This window comes from Argentina silus, assembly GCF_951799395.1.
Source record: "Argentina silus genome assembly, chromosome: 12".
Lineage (NCBI taxonomy): Eukaryota > Metazoa > Chordata > Actinopteri > Argentiniformes > Argentinidae > Argentina > Argentina silus.
The window spans coordinates 18,291,543-18,307,969 of record NC_139666.1 but is presented as its reverse complement, the minus strand read 5'-3'; the positions used below and the strand labels follow the sequence as shown (position 1 = coordinate 18,307,969).

At 45.6% G+C, this 16,427-nt stretch overlaps 2 protein-coding genes across 2 annotated transcripts in view; both read right to left on the bottom strand.

Moving 5' to 3' along the window:
• Positions 1–73: 73 nt before the first annotated feature.
• On the bottom strand, positions 74–1,526 carry coa5 (cytochrome C oxidase assembly factor 5). The gene is made up of 3 exons (XM_083681319.1): positions 1,307–1,526; positions 830–913; positions 74–462 (listed from the first exon to the last, which is right to left on the bottom strand). The coding sequence occupies exons 1-3, from the start codon at positions 1,406–1,408 to the stop codon at positions 421–423; spliced, it is 228 nt and encodes a 75-aa protein (XP_083537445.1). The 5' UTR covers positions 1,409–1,526; the 3' UTR covers positions 74–420.
• Positions 1,527–3,713: 2,187 nt separating this feature from the next.
• The window catches only part of mgat4a (alpha-1,3-mannosyl-glycoprotein 4-beta-N-acetylglucosaminyltransferase A), a 28,353-nt gene continuing 15,639 nt past the window's right edge, over positions 3,714–16,427 (bottom strand). The window contains exons 4-17 of the mRNA XM_083681742.1: positions 16,015–16,155; positions 12,603–12,736; positions 12,373–12,419; positions 11,836–11,949; positions 10,324–10,399; positions 9,247–9,361; positions 8,485–8,615; positions 8,232–8,339; positions 7,995–8,069; positions 7,637–7,755; positions 5,867–5,945; positions 5,509–5,569; positions 5,174–5,286; positions 3,714–4,997 (exon numbers count right to left, since the gene is read on the bottom strand). Coding sequence (XP_083537868.1) covers positions 4,971–4,997; positions 5,174–5,286; positions 5,509–5,569; positions 5,867–5,945; positions 7,637–7,755; positions 7,995–8,069; positions 8,232–8,339; positions 8,485–8,615; positions 9,247–9,361; positions 10,324–10,399; positions 11,836–11,949; positions 12,373–12,419; positions 12,603–12,736; positions 16,015–16,155 — 1,340 coding nt within the window. The 3' untranslated portion in view covers positions 3,714–4,970. The remainder of the gene's footprint in view (positions 4,998–5,173; positions 5,287–5,508; positions 5,570–5,866; positions 5,946–7,636; positions 7,756–7,994; positions 8,070–8,231; positions 8,340–8,484; positions 8,616–9,246; positions 9,362–10,323; positions 10,400–11,835; positions 11,950–12,372; positions 12,420–12,602; positions 12,737–16,014; positions 16,156–16,427) is intronic.

Sequence of the window (16,427 nt, the reverse complement as noted above, 5' to 3'; positions counted from 1 at the left end):
TGTAAACAAACTCTAAATGTACTCAAATTCATGGAAGTCATTTGATGTGTGTTTGTGAAGCGGACACAGTCAGTCTGTTCAATAATTCATTTATTACACCCTGCATTTAAACACATACTACAATTTTGCAAGGAAAGTTATCAGACTGTGCTGCATTTGAGATGCTAATGTCCTCTTATTTCAGAGATCATGAGTTGAGGGTTCCAGAGTAACCTGCTCTCAGTATCAATTGATCCATCCAACATGACAGGAGAAAGGAAGTTCAAACTATGTTTGACAGGCATATGCTCTACCAAACCACTTCAATCTGTTTAGACAATATCTCCACACTGTGCCCTTTAAATTAAATCATGTTCCAATGATTTACAATCACTGATCTCCCACATGTTATCAGTCTGGTCCGCACACCACGTGAGTCCATCAGTACCCTTTCCTTCCTCGGAATCTGGATCTTGTATCCAACTGTAAAGATGACAGTTTCACAACAATGTTGTAATGATGAGTTAAATGTCTGAAATCTAATCATGATAAACTATTGGACTATAACAACAAACCTAGACATCCATTCTGAAATACTCATAGCTCTATACTGCAGTATCATAGTGTAATGCAGCATGAACATTATTATTGTTTATGTCAGGGGAGGCTGGTGGAGGTAGAAATCGGAGGACGGGCTCATTGTAATGAATAGAAAGGGATAAGGAATGTTTGATACCATTACTCATTCCATTCCATGCATTACAATGAGCACATCCTCCAATTTCTGCCTCCACCAGCCTCCCCTGGAACCTTAGGCGACAGTGTCAGTCAGTGTAAGTAGTAAACTTACCATGGATCTCTTGCACTCGAAGAAAGAGGTCTGCAGTGCTCTACAGTGGCCTTCCTTCAGACACTGACTTGGCATCTTCCCCTCCTGCGGGTACAGATAAGGTGCATGGCTAGTTAGATATGGCTTCGGTAAATATCTTGTTTGGATATAGCACATCACCAAATGACTAATTCACTTGCCAAGTCTGATCATGTATCATTTAGTGAATATTTAGAAACATGCATTAAAGTCACCCATGGCTAAGGCACTACAGAGGAAATGTAATGTATCGGTAGTAATAACAAGTGCACAGGCTAAAGTGCAGTGTGCAATGGAACTGGCTGAACCAGTCAGCGGCACCAGAATTACGACTGAAAGTGGTAATTCGGGAACATTCCAGATCAAGCTCACCAGCGCGCATCATCACATTGACCTCAGTAAGCACAAATAGGGTTTCACTCTCTCTGAAGACTGTAGTAAGCATCATAGCTAACCTACCTTTACAACGCAATCGTGTTGAAGGAGACATGCCTTGAAGTCTTCCCTAACACCAGCGCATGCTCTATTGTCTTCCTCTTTCTCCTCGTAGTATTTCGGCATTGTGTTGAATTCACATTGAAGGCAGTTTTCAACTTAATTACACCATGTCATTTATACGAATATGTATCTGACTTAGTCAAGTATGTCACAATGTTGTTATGCAAGCCACCATATTTGATGCGCAGGGTATCATGGGAGTGTTCGTACGAGGCATCATGGAGTCTGTAGTTTTACATCGAAACTATGTATGTGTAATTTTTCACATCTACCACTAGAGGTCACTTTAAGCATACCTAACGCAGATCTAACGTCACAGAAACATTAGTCTCAAATCAGACTATTTAGATCGAGACATGAGATTCTGTGTTCCGAGATTACAGAAACTCTGACCTGCGGCAAAATAGCAACCTTTCAACATGATCTACTCTGAAGTGAATCTAATGAGGAGTCATTCTACAGTTAGCAAGTGAGTGACTGAGTGATTATGAGAAATAATGAAACCAAGGCATAGGTGATGAACATGACTTGGATAAACAATTTCGATTTATTTCAACAATATCCATGTAAATTCTTGTCAAAAACATCAGAGGCAGACATACTTATGTACTTGATGAAGGCACATGAACGGATGGGAATGGGGATGGGTGCCAGGCAAGGGTGGTCTAAGCGTTTCCTTTTGTTGTCACTTTCAAGGTGGAAAGCCTGCTAGTAGGCCCCATTTACAGTAGTAGTTTTTACATGTGGGGCACAAGAGAGAAGGATAGGAACCCATGTTAGACTATTGAGATATCAAATGTTCATGTTTCCCCCAATCCATTTGTCACACCCTGTGGTGGTGGGGTGCATCTCAATAGTCAGTGATCTCCTCTTGTACTATACCATAACAACAACAATCACAACCTCAACTGGCAAATCAGTGCAGATAAAGTCAGACAAGGAGAAGAAGCCACTTTACACTATTGAGACACTACCACGGGTTTGACAAGGGAGGACAAAGGGGAGGGGCCAGCTCCACCCACAGTTGAGTTCCTCTATTTATAGTGGCCTATCAATTATTCAAGCAATAAATAATAAACATTTATGAGGCACCCCTGCTCAAACCACTCACAATCTTTTCACATATGGGATACAATTTTGACAGAAAAATGAATCTTTCATACAACCCCTCACTGTGTAACAAACATTTCTTTATGGAAAACAGCTTGGATTTATCATGAAGTGAGGCATCAATGACTTTGTAGGATGAATGGACAATGCTAATTGCTTTTCAGTATATTTACAATCAGAGAGGGCGAGATGCCACTTCAATGTAAATCCGACTGCCTGCACACAGCTTTCTGCTAGGAAATGGCACATAATACAAAAAGTACAGTAGTCAAAATATCCTGCCCAATAACAAGCAGTCTCTGAATGGACTTCACATGGGGTAGAACTCACTGAGAAAGGTAAAATTACCTTTGGAGACTGAAAATGGAAGCACAGCGGGGAAAACAAAACAGAAAGCAACATCAAAAAGTTAAGATGTTAAAAACTCTTTCTTGCAACTTCTTGAAAGTTTTGTTTGATCGTCCGGTATTCAGGTTCTATTCCAACTCCCTAACAAGAAATTAAAATTGAATAAAATGTAATAATAAATCAACAAATCCCCCATTGCTGCCTGTAAACACTGTACATTTGGTGCTGAAGAAGCAATCCTATGAAACCATCTTTTAATCAAACTAAACACTAGGGTGAAGTGCCTCAGAATTACACAGGGCTTTCATAATAGTGCAGGGCTGAGTTCCAATTCTATATCACACCCCCTTGTTGATTCACCATCACATAACTCAAAGGACTGGAAAGGTTTAAACAACAAGGCGATCACTTCCCACCACACCTAGCCATCTAGTAGGCAATGTGTACTTTCCACAATATTGCTTCCCTAAAGGATTTCCAATCCTTTAAAATCTCCAAGGGTGTGTCAACAGGGGTAGAGGAGAGGGAGTAATGAACAGATCAGAATTGTGCCGCTGAGTCAATTCCACTCCAGACTCAGGTAGGACCTGGGCTAAGGCACATGGGTTTTGAACAAGTTCCATCCAGCACTACTTAAACCAGGGGTAGCATACAGTAGCAGTTAATGTACTTAATGGACAGGTCTGGATTCAGGTTTCTGCTGTTTCTAGCGGAAAGAAGTGATGCCAAACTGGGTCTTGACCGGCAGTTAGAGTCAAACTCTACCTGAACCAGTGGACAAGACAACATGGACATCGAACAGCTGTGTGAAAACAACAATTCAGTTTCGGACAATAAAAGAACACGCGCACAAACACCAACTCCAACTTTAGCATAAACTCTTTACAGAATAAAAAATAAAAGATTTACCTCTTGTACAAATTAAAGATTTATTTCAAATAAATTAAGTCACCTTCATAGATCGTCATTGCCGTAACAATATTATCAATATATCCCTTCAGGTGAGCGAAGTCAAGGCAATGTCTGATTGGATTACCATTAAAGGACACTAGAGGTCAAACGCCTGACATCCTGTCAGGCAGGACGTTGTGAGATAGATATGGTTTCCTTCAATCTGCAATATTCTTCATGGAGTAGGATGAAATTGCCCCAGACATTGATCTCAGGGCAGTTTTTCATTCCCTCCTCCTCCTATGTTTGGGAGTTGGGAAGGGTAAACTGATCCTAGATCTATGCCTAGGGGCAACTTGCACCTGGAGTATCTTCATGAGCAGGTTTGGCAGAGCTGCCACTTTAAAGATGGGGAATCACGTTTTGTTTTTCGATCTTGTTAGCTTTTGTCATAATCCCCTCAAACATTGTAATTGGGGGAAAGCGACAGTAGATACCACTATCTGAATGACTGACAAACTCATTTGTCTATATACCTGCTGTTTAAGCTTTAGTACACAACCCTGTGGAATGAACAAAAAGCAACTGGTTTTCATGTTCTGGTCCATGAGCGATGTGGACATTCTTCACCAGCAGGGGGGTTCTACCATAGCCCCAGCAACAGTGCAATGCCCCAGCTAGCCAGAGGGGGGAAACAGAGCGCAAAGGAGCAAGATGGGTAGGGAGAGCACAGCAGTCTCTAGATGTCATCAACTCCTCGGATCAGATGGTGTGTGTCTCAATCTCTGTGTGTCTTTGTGTGTCTCAATCTCTGTGTCTTTGTGTTGTCTCAAGCGTCTGAGTGACATACAGTCAAAGTCGAGGAGCTGGGAGCAGGTTTCTTCAGGACACACACAAACTTCCTTTTGTTCTTTTCCGTTTTTTTCTTTGTACAGTAGTATTCACATTCACTCAAAAGGACAGAGTGCAAGAGAGAGAGTTGGAGATAGAAATGAAGAGAGATGGGGGGGGGGGGAGAAGAGAGAGATAGAGGAGAGACGGAGCGAGGACGAGGGGGAGAAGAGATAGCAGAGGGGGAGAAGAGATAGCAGAGGGGGAGAAGAGATAGCAGAGGGGGAGAAAGAGAGAGAAAGCAAGCATTCCTCAGACAGAGCAGCTCTGGTGCGTTCAGATGATGTCGCTGCTGGTTGCTAGGCGCCAGAGGGCCCACGGTCAGTCTATGAGGGTCTCCCGAGGCCCCCAGGGGCCTTGTATTGATGTGGACCCCCACAGTCTGTTAGCCTGCTGTCCGTTTTATGTGGATCTGCAGGGAGACACAGAGTAAACAGCATGTGATTGGGTAGAAACACAAATTGAAGAAACACAATTGTGATTGGACAGAGGCATTCATAGGCCAGTTAAATGGACAGGAACACAGGTAGACAGTGTGTCTGTGTGTGTGTGTGTGTGTGTGTGTGTGTGTGTGTGTGATTGGCTGACCTCGCTGAGGATGGCCCAGACGGCAGAGTCTTTGAGGACAAAGAGACGCAGCGCCACCACTGGGTTAAAGGCGGGATCTACAGCCCCCTCGGCCACACCCTTCTCAAACTGACCTATAAGACAAGCGGGAGAGAAAGAGAATGTATTATATTCTACACTGAAGAACTGGAGAGAAAAAAAGAGAAGAATGGGTGAGAGGGAGACAAAAGATGTGATATGAGGGACTTTGACAGGCTGTTTGTACATTATGTATTGATCTGGGGCAGTGAAAGTATATGTGTGTAATCTGATCGGTGTGTGTGTGTGTGTGTGTCTCAGTGCTCCAGTCCCCTCACCGATTCTGTAGAAGCGGTCTTCAGTTCGCTTGTACTTCTCTTTGGTCTGCACTCCAGCTTCCTACAACAGACACACACAGAAACAGATGGAGAAAATGGCGGTGCTACTCAATAGTCATTTTGGCAATGTTGAGGAGTGCCATGTCTACACTCAATTACTGCCTCTGGCAGTGTAATTGATTGGAACAGGCTGTGCTCATGATCCTGTCAATAACCAATCAATAAGTGGGGTAGACTTTATGAGTGATAAATCAATAACCCAATCAGAACTGATTCTATTTACACACAATCCTGTGCGGTGATCTGTGTGTGTGTGTGTGTGTGTGTGTAGCTAGCCATTTTTGCATTGTTGTCTCACCGAGAAGGGCAGTATCTCCACAGTGGTGTTCTCTATCCTGTCCCCAGGGTGCTCCTGGTTCCCACTGCGGAACAGGAACCTGCCAATCAAACCAGACCTCTTAATGCATATTCACGTCCCAGGACAAAGTCATGAATATGCAGGTTCACACCTTGCTTACACGCAAAAAGGCACACAGCCTACTATGTTTTTTTATAAAGAAACTTGACGTCCCGGTTCGAAGCAAATCCTAAAAGTAGGCCTGAGGCAACAGTCTGACAGAGTGAGAATGACACATACCCCCCCCCACACACCCACACCACCACACACACACACCCCCCCACACACCCACACACCCACACAGAGAGAGAGAGGCTGAAATAAGAGGTCCTTCAAATAGACCTCCACTTAAGCTGCTAATGAAATCTTATCCCACATCAGTACATTAAGAACCTGGCAGTCTAATTGGTGCAATTCCAGGCCAAACAAAAACACTTGCGAGGTTACAGAACAGAGAGATGAGACAGAGTGATAGGACTAGGATCAGACAATGAGTCAGCCTCTTTCTCTCTCCCATTCCCCCTCTCTTTATCTTTCACTCAAACATCCTCTCTCCCTTTCCTGCTACACCTCTGTGTGCTAAAAGTGAAGGTCTGACTGTCCGTTTCTATCGGTAGCCGATATGAGTCTGATATGATGTGTCTGACCAGTGTTTCTCATTGCGACGTTGCAATGTTGTTACTGGCGGAAAACGAATAGTTAGAGTAATGCACTGCGCATATCACCGATCTACAAATCAACCACGGTAAAGAAATAAGGACCGATTTTGTGATCAATATCAGTGGATCTGCGCAGTGCCTTGCCGAGGCTGATCCTCTCAAACGCAGAGCTTGTTTTTGCATTAATTAGGCCAACTGCATTTGATGTGCCATGTCCAGGGGTGTAATTTTTAATCTGCTGAGAGTCATTATTCTGCTAATTTGTCTGCCGGGGAAGAGAAGCGATAGGATGTTATGCAGAAAAATATGTTAGTAGGACACGCTACTGTAGGTTTGCACACATGGAAATCAGTGATTTTTGTTTACTATATGGTTAACAAGGCGACACATGAGATGTGACTAAAATGAAACGACATTCACATCGACTAAAACGGCCCAGAGTTTGTCATTTTGACAATTCCTAGACTAAATCATTATTCAAATGATTAAATGACTTAAAACTTCATACTATTTTAGTCAAAATGTCTAAGAATAGAGTAAATCTAAAAAAGGGTGCCAAAATTAACACTGCATCTAACTTGAGCTAGCTGTGCTCTAAAGCCCACTGACCGTGTTCTGCGTTGGCATTAGAACACATCTAGTCATATCTGACTTCTGCTCCCTATACACCTGACTGCACAGATATCTCATTTCTCTCCATCTCCCCTCATCCATGTCATCAGTTCTTTCTTCGTCTGTCTCTTGACTCTTCATCTCTCTTTCTACCTCCATTACCTTCTTTCTTTTGCCAAAACCCCTTCCCTCCCTCTCCCTCGTTCCCCTTCTCTGTCAGCAGGGAGTGGGAGGCAGGGTTAGGGTTCTATTTTAAAACTCTCATTAGCACACCCTGGTCTCTAGAGACAGGCAGGCTAAAGCTGGCCCCACATCACTGAGGGGAACAGTATCAGTGAACATGTGTGTGTCTCGTATCCTGCCTCTCCTCCCACACACACACACACACACACACACACACACACACACACACACACACCCACCCACCCACTCACACACTCACGTTTCTCTCATTCCTTACCTCTCTATGCTGACAGGCCTGTCGAACTTGAAGAGCACATAGTCTCCAGCGGTGGGGTTGATGGCCCAGAAGAAGTCCTCTCCCAGGTAGGTCTTCTCCAGCGTGTGGCCCTGGTACACCTTCACAGCAGACTTCATATAATAAACAATCTCAGAATGTTCCATAATCCAAATAAAGATCTCATGTCACCACACGTTCATTCAAAACATAGCTAAAACATCTCAAAATACAACACTAGTTCAGATAATACTAAAAGCTTTCGGATGCATATCAAAGCAATGGTACTGATGAAATCCCTGCCAGTGGGCCATGCTAGAGGTCTGTGTACGTTTATTAAGTGGTCTTTAAGCTTATATACCTTCAGGGAGGTGGACACCTCCGCCGGGGGGTTGACATGGATCTTATGGAGCAGCGGCTTCAGGAAGTCCTTATCCTACAGGACAAGCAGGAAGAGGAAGTGAGGGACGGGCAAAGAGGAAGTGAGCAACCAGGAAGTGGTCACCGGAAGGGGAAATTGTTTGGGAATAGAAACAGATGGCCTACGTTGGGTTAGTTTTAGAGTGGATATACTCGATGGATGTAGGGTGAGACTCACTGTGAGTTTCTGAATCTTGCCGGCCAGGGAGGAGTGTAGGCCCACGTGTTGAAAAAGAGAGGGTCTGAAACGCACACGCAGACTGGACTTTTGCCTCTCACAGTGCTTCTGCAGAGGGGTGACAGGGAGGGGTAAAAGTCAGAGAGAGATTTGTCAAACAATCACAACACACACACACACACACACACACACACACACACACACACACACACACACACACACACACACACACACACAGTGAGTGGGTACATACCGCATCTTTCTCAGGGTTACACACTTTGACCCAGAGGATGTGGTCTAGCAGCCAATCAATGGGCTTCTCCTTATAGAACATGAAGATGAACTCAACAATCAGGTTCAGATCTGGAGCCTGAAACATCTTACCTGAAGGAGAAAGGGACGGAGGAGAGGGGGGGAGAGGGATGGAGGGATGGAGGGAGAGGGATGAAGGAGAGAGGGAGAGAGGGATGGAAGAAGGAGGGAGAGAGGGATGGAGGAGAGAGAGATGGAGGAAGGAGGGAGAGAGGGATGGAGGAGAGAGAGATGAGAAAGAAATCCTTTATTTTCACCGCAACATCTCACGTCAGCACATGCAAGGCAACATCTAGCCACAGAACACAGCAGGTCTCGGCCGTAACATCCACGTTGTACCATCCTGATCACTTCACCACAACAACTAGCTTTCCTCACGGACACCGAGGCCCATTAGCTTGAGACAGGGTTGAGGGTCAGGGACTTCCGATTAAAGCTCAGTGATCATCAGTTCAGGCCCGTTGAATTGCTGATTAATTGCTGATTAGAGGGTGATTAATACACCGTGAGGGGGGACTCTTCCTCCCTAGCAACGGTCTTAGCAACAAGACCCGCTGGAGACAAGTAATACAGATGAGTGAAATGAACGCTTGTTTGTACAGATTAACTTTGATCGAATCAAATGTGTCCCGTCGACGACGTGATGTCGACAGATGAGGTGTTGTCTTTGGTGGTGTTGTGGTGATTAGATTAGACGTGTTACCGATGAAGCCCAGCTGGGAGAACTCCAGGATCATCCAGTCTTCAGAGGAGAGCTGCAGGGCAAAGTTCTTCATGGTGGCAAAATAGTTAGGCTTGGCCACGATGTCATCCTCCAACTGAGGGGAGGGGAGAGGAGAGGAGAGGAGAGGAGAGGAGAGGATGGGAGAGGAGAGGAGGGGAGAGGAGAGGGACATGGGGCAAGAGAAAAAAGGGGTAGAGAGGGAAAGAGGCGATAAAGGAGAAGAGAGAGTGAGATGGGAGGAACGCAAACGATAAGAGTGAACAGACCCTTCCAGATGATCAGGAGATAAGCCATCACACAAGTCTACGAAACACACGCACACAGTTTCTCTTGTTCTAAACTAAACTAACTAAACAGAGCCTCAAGTAACTTGATCTACTGTAGAGTTTTGATGACAGACTCAGTACCTCAGTACCGCATGTAGAGTGTACCTCAGTACCTCTCCCCTCCCAGTGTGAGCAAAGGATGAAGACACGCCACACTCATTATGAAGAAAACGACAACGGAGAGACAGAAGAGAAGAACAGATGGGAAGACAATATGCCACGTGTGTCATACAAAAAGACACACACTGGAAAACCAGATGATCTACTGATATGGGTGTGTAGAAGACAGCAGTTAGCATTGTTGACGTAAACCGCCACACCTCTGTTCCAGACCGTACCCTCCTGAACTCTGATGAAAGAGTATGCAACACACACACACCCACCCACACACACACACACACACACACACATTCTTTGTAAATGACCTCGTTTGATGTAATGAACATGCCTAAATTGGGTATGGCGTGTTCCAAACTGTCAGAACACCGGAGTTTCCCTGGTAACAAGCCCTCTGACGCTGCAGTGTGTGTGTGTGTGTGTGTGTGTGTGTGTGTTGAGCACATTGCACATTGCAATGTAGAGGTGGGTAGAAGACTGTTTTTTTTCAAATGTGAGTGGAGCTGAGCACACAAGTTAGATGACTAAGCTGAAAAGCATCATAATCAATAAAAGCCAACAAAGCCCAGTAAAATATCAATCGTGTGTGTGTGTGTGTTTTACAGAGGCGTACCTGGACATAGTAGACTCCTTTGCTCACAGCGTACATCATAAGAAAGGAGTAGTCCAGATTCTGCTTGGTCCGCCATCTACCCAAAGCAACACACAAAACAACTGTTAGATAACTTGGCATGATTGACTGAATCACTGAATGCATTATAATGACATGATCTCTCTCTCTCTCTCTCTGCGTGTGCGTGCGTGTGTGCGTGTGTGTGTGTGTGTGTGTTTGTGACAGAGGTCTATAGAATGATGTCTAGCAGCACTGCTGTCTGATTCATGGCTGATGGCTGAAGGGAGCAGGTGTGCATGGTGCTGCCTGAGGGCAGGTGTGAGGATTGATACTGACAACACACACACCACACACACACACACACACACACACACACACTTGTGACAGAGGCAGTTGCTGTGAGGCTTTAACCAGAGTTTAACGAGCCCTGTTTATCATTCACTCAGGTGAGTGCACACACGCACGCAAGCACATGCAAAGGGCACGTGCAAAGGGCACGCACGCACACATGTACACACGCGCACCACACACGCGCACCACACACGCGCACCACACACGCGCACACACTAATGAGTTCTGTTTATCATTCCACCTCAACAGCAGGGAGTCTAGGAGGCTTCATAAATATTCAATGAGCCCCAAAATAAAATGAAACGCTAACAAAGGGCCACGTCTACAAGCACACATCAGACAAGAGTTCAAACACTGTAACTCTCATCAACATCAAGGCCCTGCATCAGCCTTATAGAAAATGCCCCCACAACACACCCCCAACAAACACACAATAAAGTCCACTAAACCGATTTCTGATAAGGATAGTGTTGGTGACTGATGCAGGGTGGTTTTCTGAACACAGGAAAGAAAATGCTGTGTTCTACTAGGGTGCACAGATTTATGTGCATGTGTGTGTGTGGGGGGGGGGGGGGGGTTAGTTCAGCACACACACACACACACACACACACACACACACACACACACACACACACACACACATACACACACACAGCAGGCTGTCAGATGTAAGGTCTTGCTGGATGAACACTGATTTCTCACGGGAGAGAGAGAGAGAGCAAGAGAGCAAGAGAGCAAGAGAGAGAGAGAGAGAGGGAGGGAGAGAGAGGGAGGGAGAGAGAGGGAGGGGGGGAGGGAGGGGGAGGGAGAGAGAGATGGTTCCAGAGCACAGTCACCACAGGGGAGGGGAGGAGGGTGCAGACGACCTTGAGCTCCCTTTGATATGCCTGTGGAATATTGAATACCTCAACCACCCCTCCTTACTGTTCACTGTTCCTCACACTCCTCTCTCTATCCTTACAGCCTCAGCCTTTTATTCTTTTATGCTCATTCCACTTCTCTTTATGTTCCAAGTTTAAACTTCTCTCCCTCAAGGGTTGAAAAAACTAATATAACAATGACCATGTAAACATGTCTTGCCACTACATTGTGAGATTTTGCCAGTTGTGTTTACCGGTGTGTGTGTGTTTACCAGTGCATGTAGAGTGTGCGTTTTCTCACCTGACCCTCTCTCTGGAGTCTCCGAAGGTCTCTTTGAGTTGGGTGAGGTCTGGGTAGTAGCTGGTAGGAGGAGAGATCACCTCCAGCAGGCCAGAGCTGAACTCTGTAGAAAACCTGCAAGACACACACAAGTTATTACCGTAAGAAATAACGTCGTAACACAGTAACATGGTATAACACAGTATAACACAGTAACATGGTATAACACAGTATAACACAGTAACATGGTATAACACAGTATAACACAGTAACATGGTATAACACAGTATAACACAGTAACATCAAGTCATAACACAGTAACATCAAGTAACATGAGAACAAAATCATACCAAAATTGCTTTTCCTATCATTAAATTGCAAATATTGCACATTAGGATTGCACATATTACACAACAACAGTTCTTGATGAGTCTTTCTCTCTCTCCCCCTCCCCCCACCCAACCCCCACGCCAAAGTGGACTGGGGAACTATCAGACAGGAAACAATCGTCAGAAAGACAGGAAGCTGTATATGCGGTCAGAAAGAGATGTCACTCACTCTTTCTCCAGGCCGACCACCACACTGTGAACGTAGTCTGTGTCTGTCTGCAAAGATAAGCGCGCGAGCGCACACACACACACACACACACACACACACACACACACACACACACACACACACACACACAGTTTAGTGTAAAGTTACTTGTATGTTGAAATGCAGAGTGTGGAGTGTGTGCATACAGTGTACTTGTTGCCATACGACTGTGTGTTGGTGTTGCCCCTCACCTCTCCAACAAAGACAATGATGACACAGTCCAACTTCTCCTCAGGTGACAGTTTGTCTATGAGTGAGTGAAGTGTCTCAGCCAGGTATGACTTCACCTTCCGCTTTACTGTAGGGATCCCCATCACCATGGAAACTAAGGAGAAGAGAGGACCTGGGTGAGAATAGGCTCCAATGGTCACAGCAGAGTTGGATGGCGCTGATCTATTGCCCCCCAATACAATGGTTAAAGTCAGGATTAAAAGGGGCGGGGCAGATCCCGGCGCACAGGACACACTCTTATTTAAGGCGTAGAGTGAAACAGAACACACTCCGGATAACAGAGCTGATCTCTATCATGGAACATCCAGCATAGATCAACTCATAAGCCTCTGAGCTATGAGAGTTCACGAAGAGGGAAACAAAGTAAGTTCATCTGAGGAGAAGAAAAGAGAGTGAGAGAGAGAGAGAGAGAACACAAAGAAAGAGAGGAATGGGGGGGGGGGGGGGGGGACGACAGCCATTGTTATCCCCCTATCTGTCCCGGAGAGGAGAATACACACAGTCTGTTCTCGAGGCGAGGGAGATTCCCTGAAAACCACACTACAGTACAACAGACTCTACTACAGGCATATCAATCTGTTTGTCCTACAGACAATAGCGCACGGGATCACTTTCACTGGAGGAGGTTGTGTGTGTAGTGTGCGTGAGCGTGTGTAGCGTGCGTGTGTGTGGTCATTACTTGACAGGACTCGCCTCTCTGTACTGGCTGGGAAGACGACATTATCTTGTTTAATGAAAATCTTCCCTGTTAAGAGTATTTGTGTTGTGTCCCTTTGTTACAGTAGGCAGGATATTACTTCATTTGCTCTTTAAATAAAAACTAGGTGAATACTGTAGGTGAAAAAACTAACATATTGTGCAGGTTTACGCGAGAAACGCTCAGAGGTTTATAAGTGGGGCTTCATCAAACAAAAGACTTTACATGGACGTGCATGATAAACAGAACATTCAATGACATGGACAAATGCAGGACAGTACAGGACTGCCTCTTTTGCTTAAGATTTGTCTTTCCCAATATTCAAATTGTATTCAAAGCATGTGTTTGTTATTTTCCCCAGAACCTCATTTATCCTCAGGAGGAGGAGGAGGGAGAAGATTAGAGCAACAGAGTGAGAGAGAGAGAGAAGAGGAAGACACCTTGAATTATCCTTCTGAACGTGAGCTGGTTGGTCAGAGTGTGTGTGTGTGTGTGTGTGTGTGTGTGTCTGTGTCTGTGTGTGTGCTAGGGGGTTAATAAACGGGGGCAAACAAGGGGAGCAGAGGGGCACACATGGGGAGATATAGAGGAAGGGGTGGGGGGGGGGGGAAGCCCATAACAGGGGAAAACAAATTGAGAGAGTGAATGAGTAAGATTGAGAGAGTAAAGGATAAGACTGAATGAAAGAGTCAGAGGAGTCCTCCAGCATGATCCGCACAGCGTGAAGAATCTGTCCCCGTTTCACTTTGTGTCCCGGCGCTCAGCTCAGCACACAACCAGAAAAGTAGGTCGAGGATGAAAGGAGAGAGAGTGGGAGGGAGGGAGAGAAAAGAGAGAGAGAGAGAGAGAGTAGGAGGGAGAGAGAGAATAGAGGGAAGGAAGGGGAGAGAAAGAGTGACAGAACGAGGGAGGGTGAGAGACGGTGAGAGAGAGACAGAGAGAACGCAAGAGCAAAAGACGATTGCGAGGGACACACAAGGGAGGGAGGGATGAGGAGACAAACACACACTCACCAAGACCATCCCTCCCTCTCTCCCTCCCTCCCTCCCATGTTCATCGCCCCATCATCCCTCTATCCTCTCATCCTTTTCAGAAAAAAACCCATATCATCCCCGCGCTTGATCCTCAATGACAGATTGGAGTGATGTGTGAATGAGAGAGACATTAATGTGGATTATATCATTTTTTTTACAATGTATTTTGCATACTGTAGGTTCTGCTTCACGGTGCTCTTCACAAATCTATTTTTTTTTTTTTTTTTAAATGCAGTCTTTTTACTGAACTCAGTCCAACTCTCGTCTCTTCATCTCCCTCTCTGCATTCGTTCCACAACCCTCAGCTCAATCTCAAAGAGGTGGGCAACGACGATGTCCCAATTCACACAGCTATAAATAACCGAACTTCAGATACTCTCAAAGAGAGAGAGAGAAACAGAGGGAGGGAGCCATTGAAAGGATTATAAAGAGAGAGAGAGAGAGAGAGAGAGAGAGAGAGAGAGGAGGGGAGGGGAGGGGAGGGGAAGAGGGGGATGCTCTTGACCCTGAACTAAGTTGGTAAGGGATGCATCTCAGCCTAGAAGGCCAATGAGATTTGCTTTGTACGCTATCATCTTACTGCAGTGCAGTAGTCTAGACAGTAGAGCAGTTGCACAATCTCAAACAATCCAAAAACACAGACACAAAAAACAACTCTAAAAAGGCCAAACATATCACCCAATAACAGTTGAACAAAAGGAGCAGGCAACACAGTGACATAGGATATCAACCGACGTCCTATCAGAGGATCAGAGTCTCCAGACCTCCGAGGGAAAGGCCCCGACAAAGTCTTCAAAGGATTTCCTGTCTCTCCAGGTAACAGATACCTGCCCGGCAGCCATTGGGAGGAGGGAGAGAAGAGAGATGGCAGAACAGATAGCTGGTTTTTTTATCTCTCTGTTTTTCTCTTGGCTTGCTTTGGGAGTGCCTTACACGCCATTGGATGCCTGGGCTTTGATGAGACAAAAGAGGCCGGAGGGAGACAACCTTCTGTTTGTTTCACGCTGAGATGGTCCTCCCTCTCACCCCCCCATGATGCTCTTTTCTGTTTGGTCTCTGAAGTGTCCTATATGCTGTCCTTCCCCACTCCTCCACCTCAATGCCCCTGTCCCTCTCCACCCTCTTTATCCCTGTCCCTCTCTCTGTCTCTCTCACACACACACACACACACACACACACACACACACACACACACACACACACACCCATAATCCTCTTAGAGAGAACCCGATATGGTGGTGGTGACCATGCTGTGTGCGGTGTGTGACAATAGAGTCCTGAGTGCCACAATAGACAGGCTGATGGTTCATGGTTCTGGCTATGGAAGCAGGTGGTGACCTGTCCCATGTCTGTTGTATGGTCCTGATGGGATGGCAGCCCTGTAATAGGACCTGACACGCACAAGCAAAGCAACACATACACAACAGACAGTAACACGCCAATGGTTGGCCCACTAAAAGGAAAAGGACCAGGTGGCACGAAGGGGCAGTAAAGACTTCTATGTCTGAGAGTATGTGTGAGAGAGTGTGTATGTGTGTGGGTGTGGGTGTGTGTGTGTGTGCGTGTGCGCGTGTGCGTGCGTGTATGTATGTATGTGTGTGTGTGTGTGTGTGTGTGTGGGTCTGTCTGTGTGTTTCTCACCTCCAGTACGGCCCAGGCCCACCTGTACGGCAGGGTGCAGGCTGCCTTCATTGTTGAGTAGGTGAGGCATGTAGTGGTAGATATTTGGCACCTGGAGAGGTTTCCTATTGGCTAGCTCCTTCAGCAACTTCTGAGTTTCATCTAAGGGAGAGAAGCAGTGAGAGAAGCAGTGAGGGCACTTTCTCAGATCAATCACACTCATCTCATTCTAGGGCGTAAGCAGCAAAACACTACAGAGGGCTTTGTTCCAAATTAAACTAAACATAAAAGCTAGAGATTTCCTCAGTGTCTCATTTAACTCCAGATTCAAAACCCATCGGTTCAATTTAAAATCCAATTTGGATAAAGTTACAAAGCTTTGTTCAGTTGCCATTGTAGACCCTCAGGTGTGGTGACCAGTGACCACTGGCCAT

Excerpts from the sequence above, each read along its gene's own strand:
- coa5 (XM_083681319.1), bottom strand. The coding sequence starts at position 1,408 with ATGCCGAAATACTACGAGGAGAAAGAGGAAGACAATAGAGCATGCGCT. Across the intron at positions 914-1,306 it reads AACACGATTGCGTTGTAAAG|GAGGGGAAGATGCCAAGTCA; the intron begins GTAGGTTAGCTA and ends CTGTACCCGCAG. Across the intron at positions 463-829 it reads TCGAGTGCAAGAGATCCATG|TTGGATACAAGATCCAGATT; the intron begins GTAAGTTTACTA and ends TCATCTTTACAG.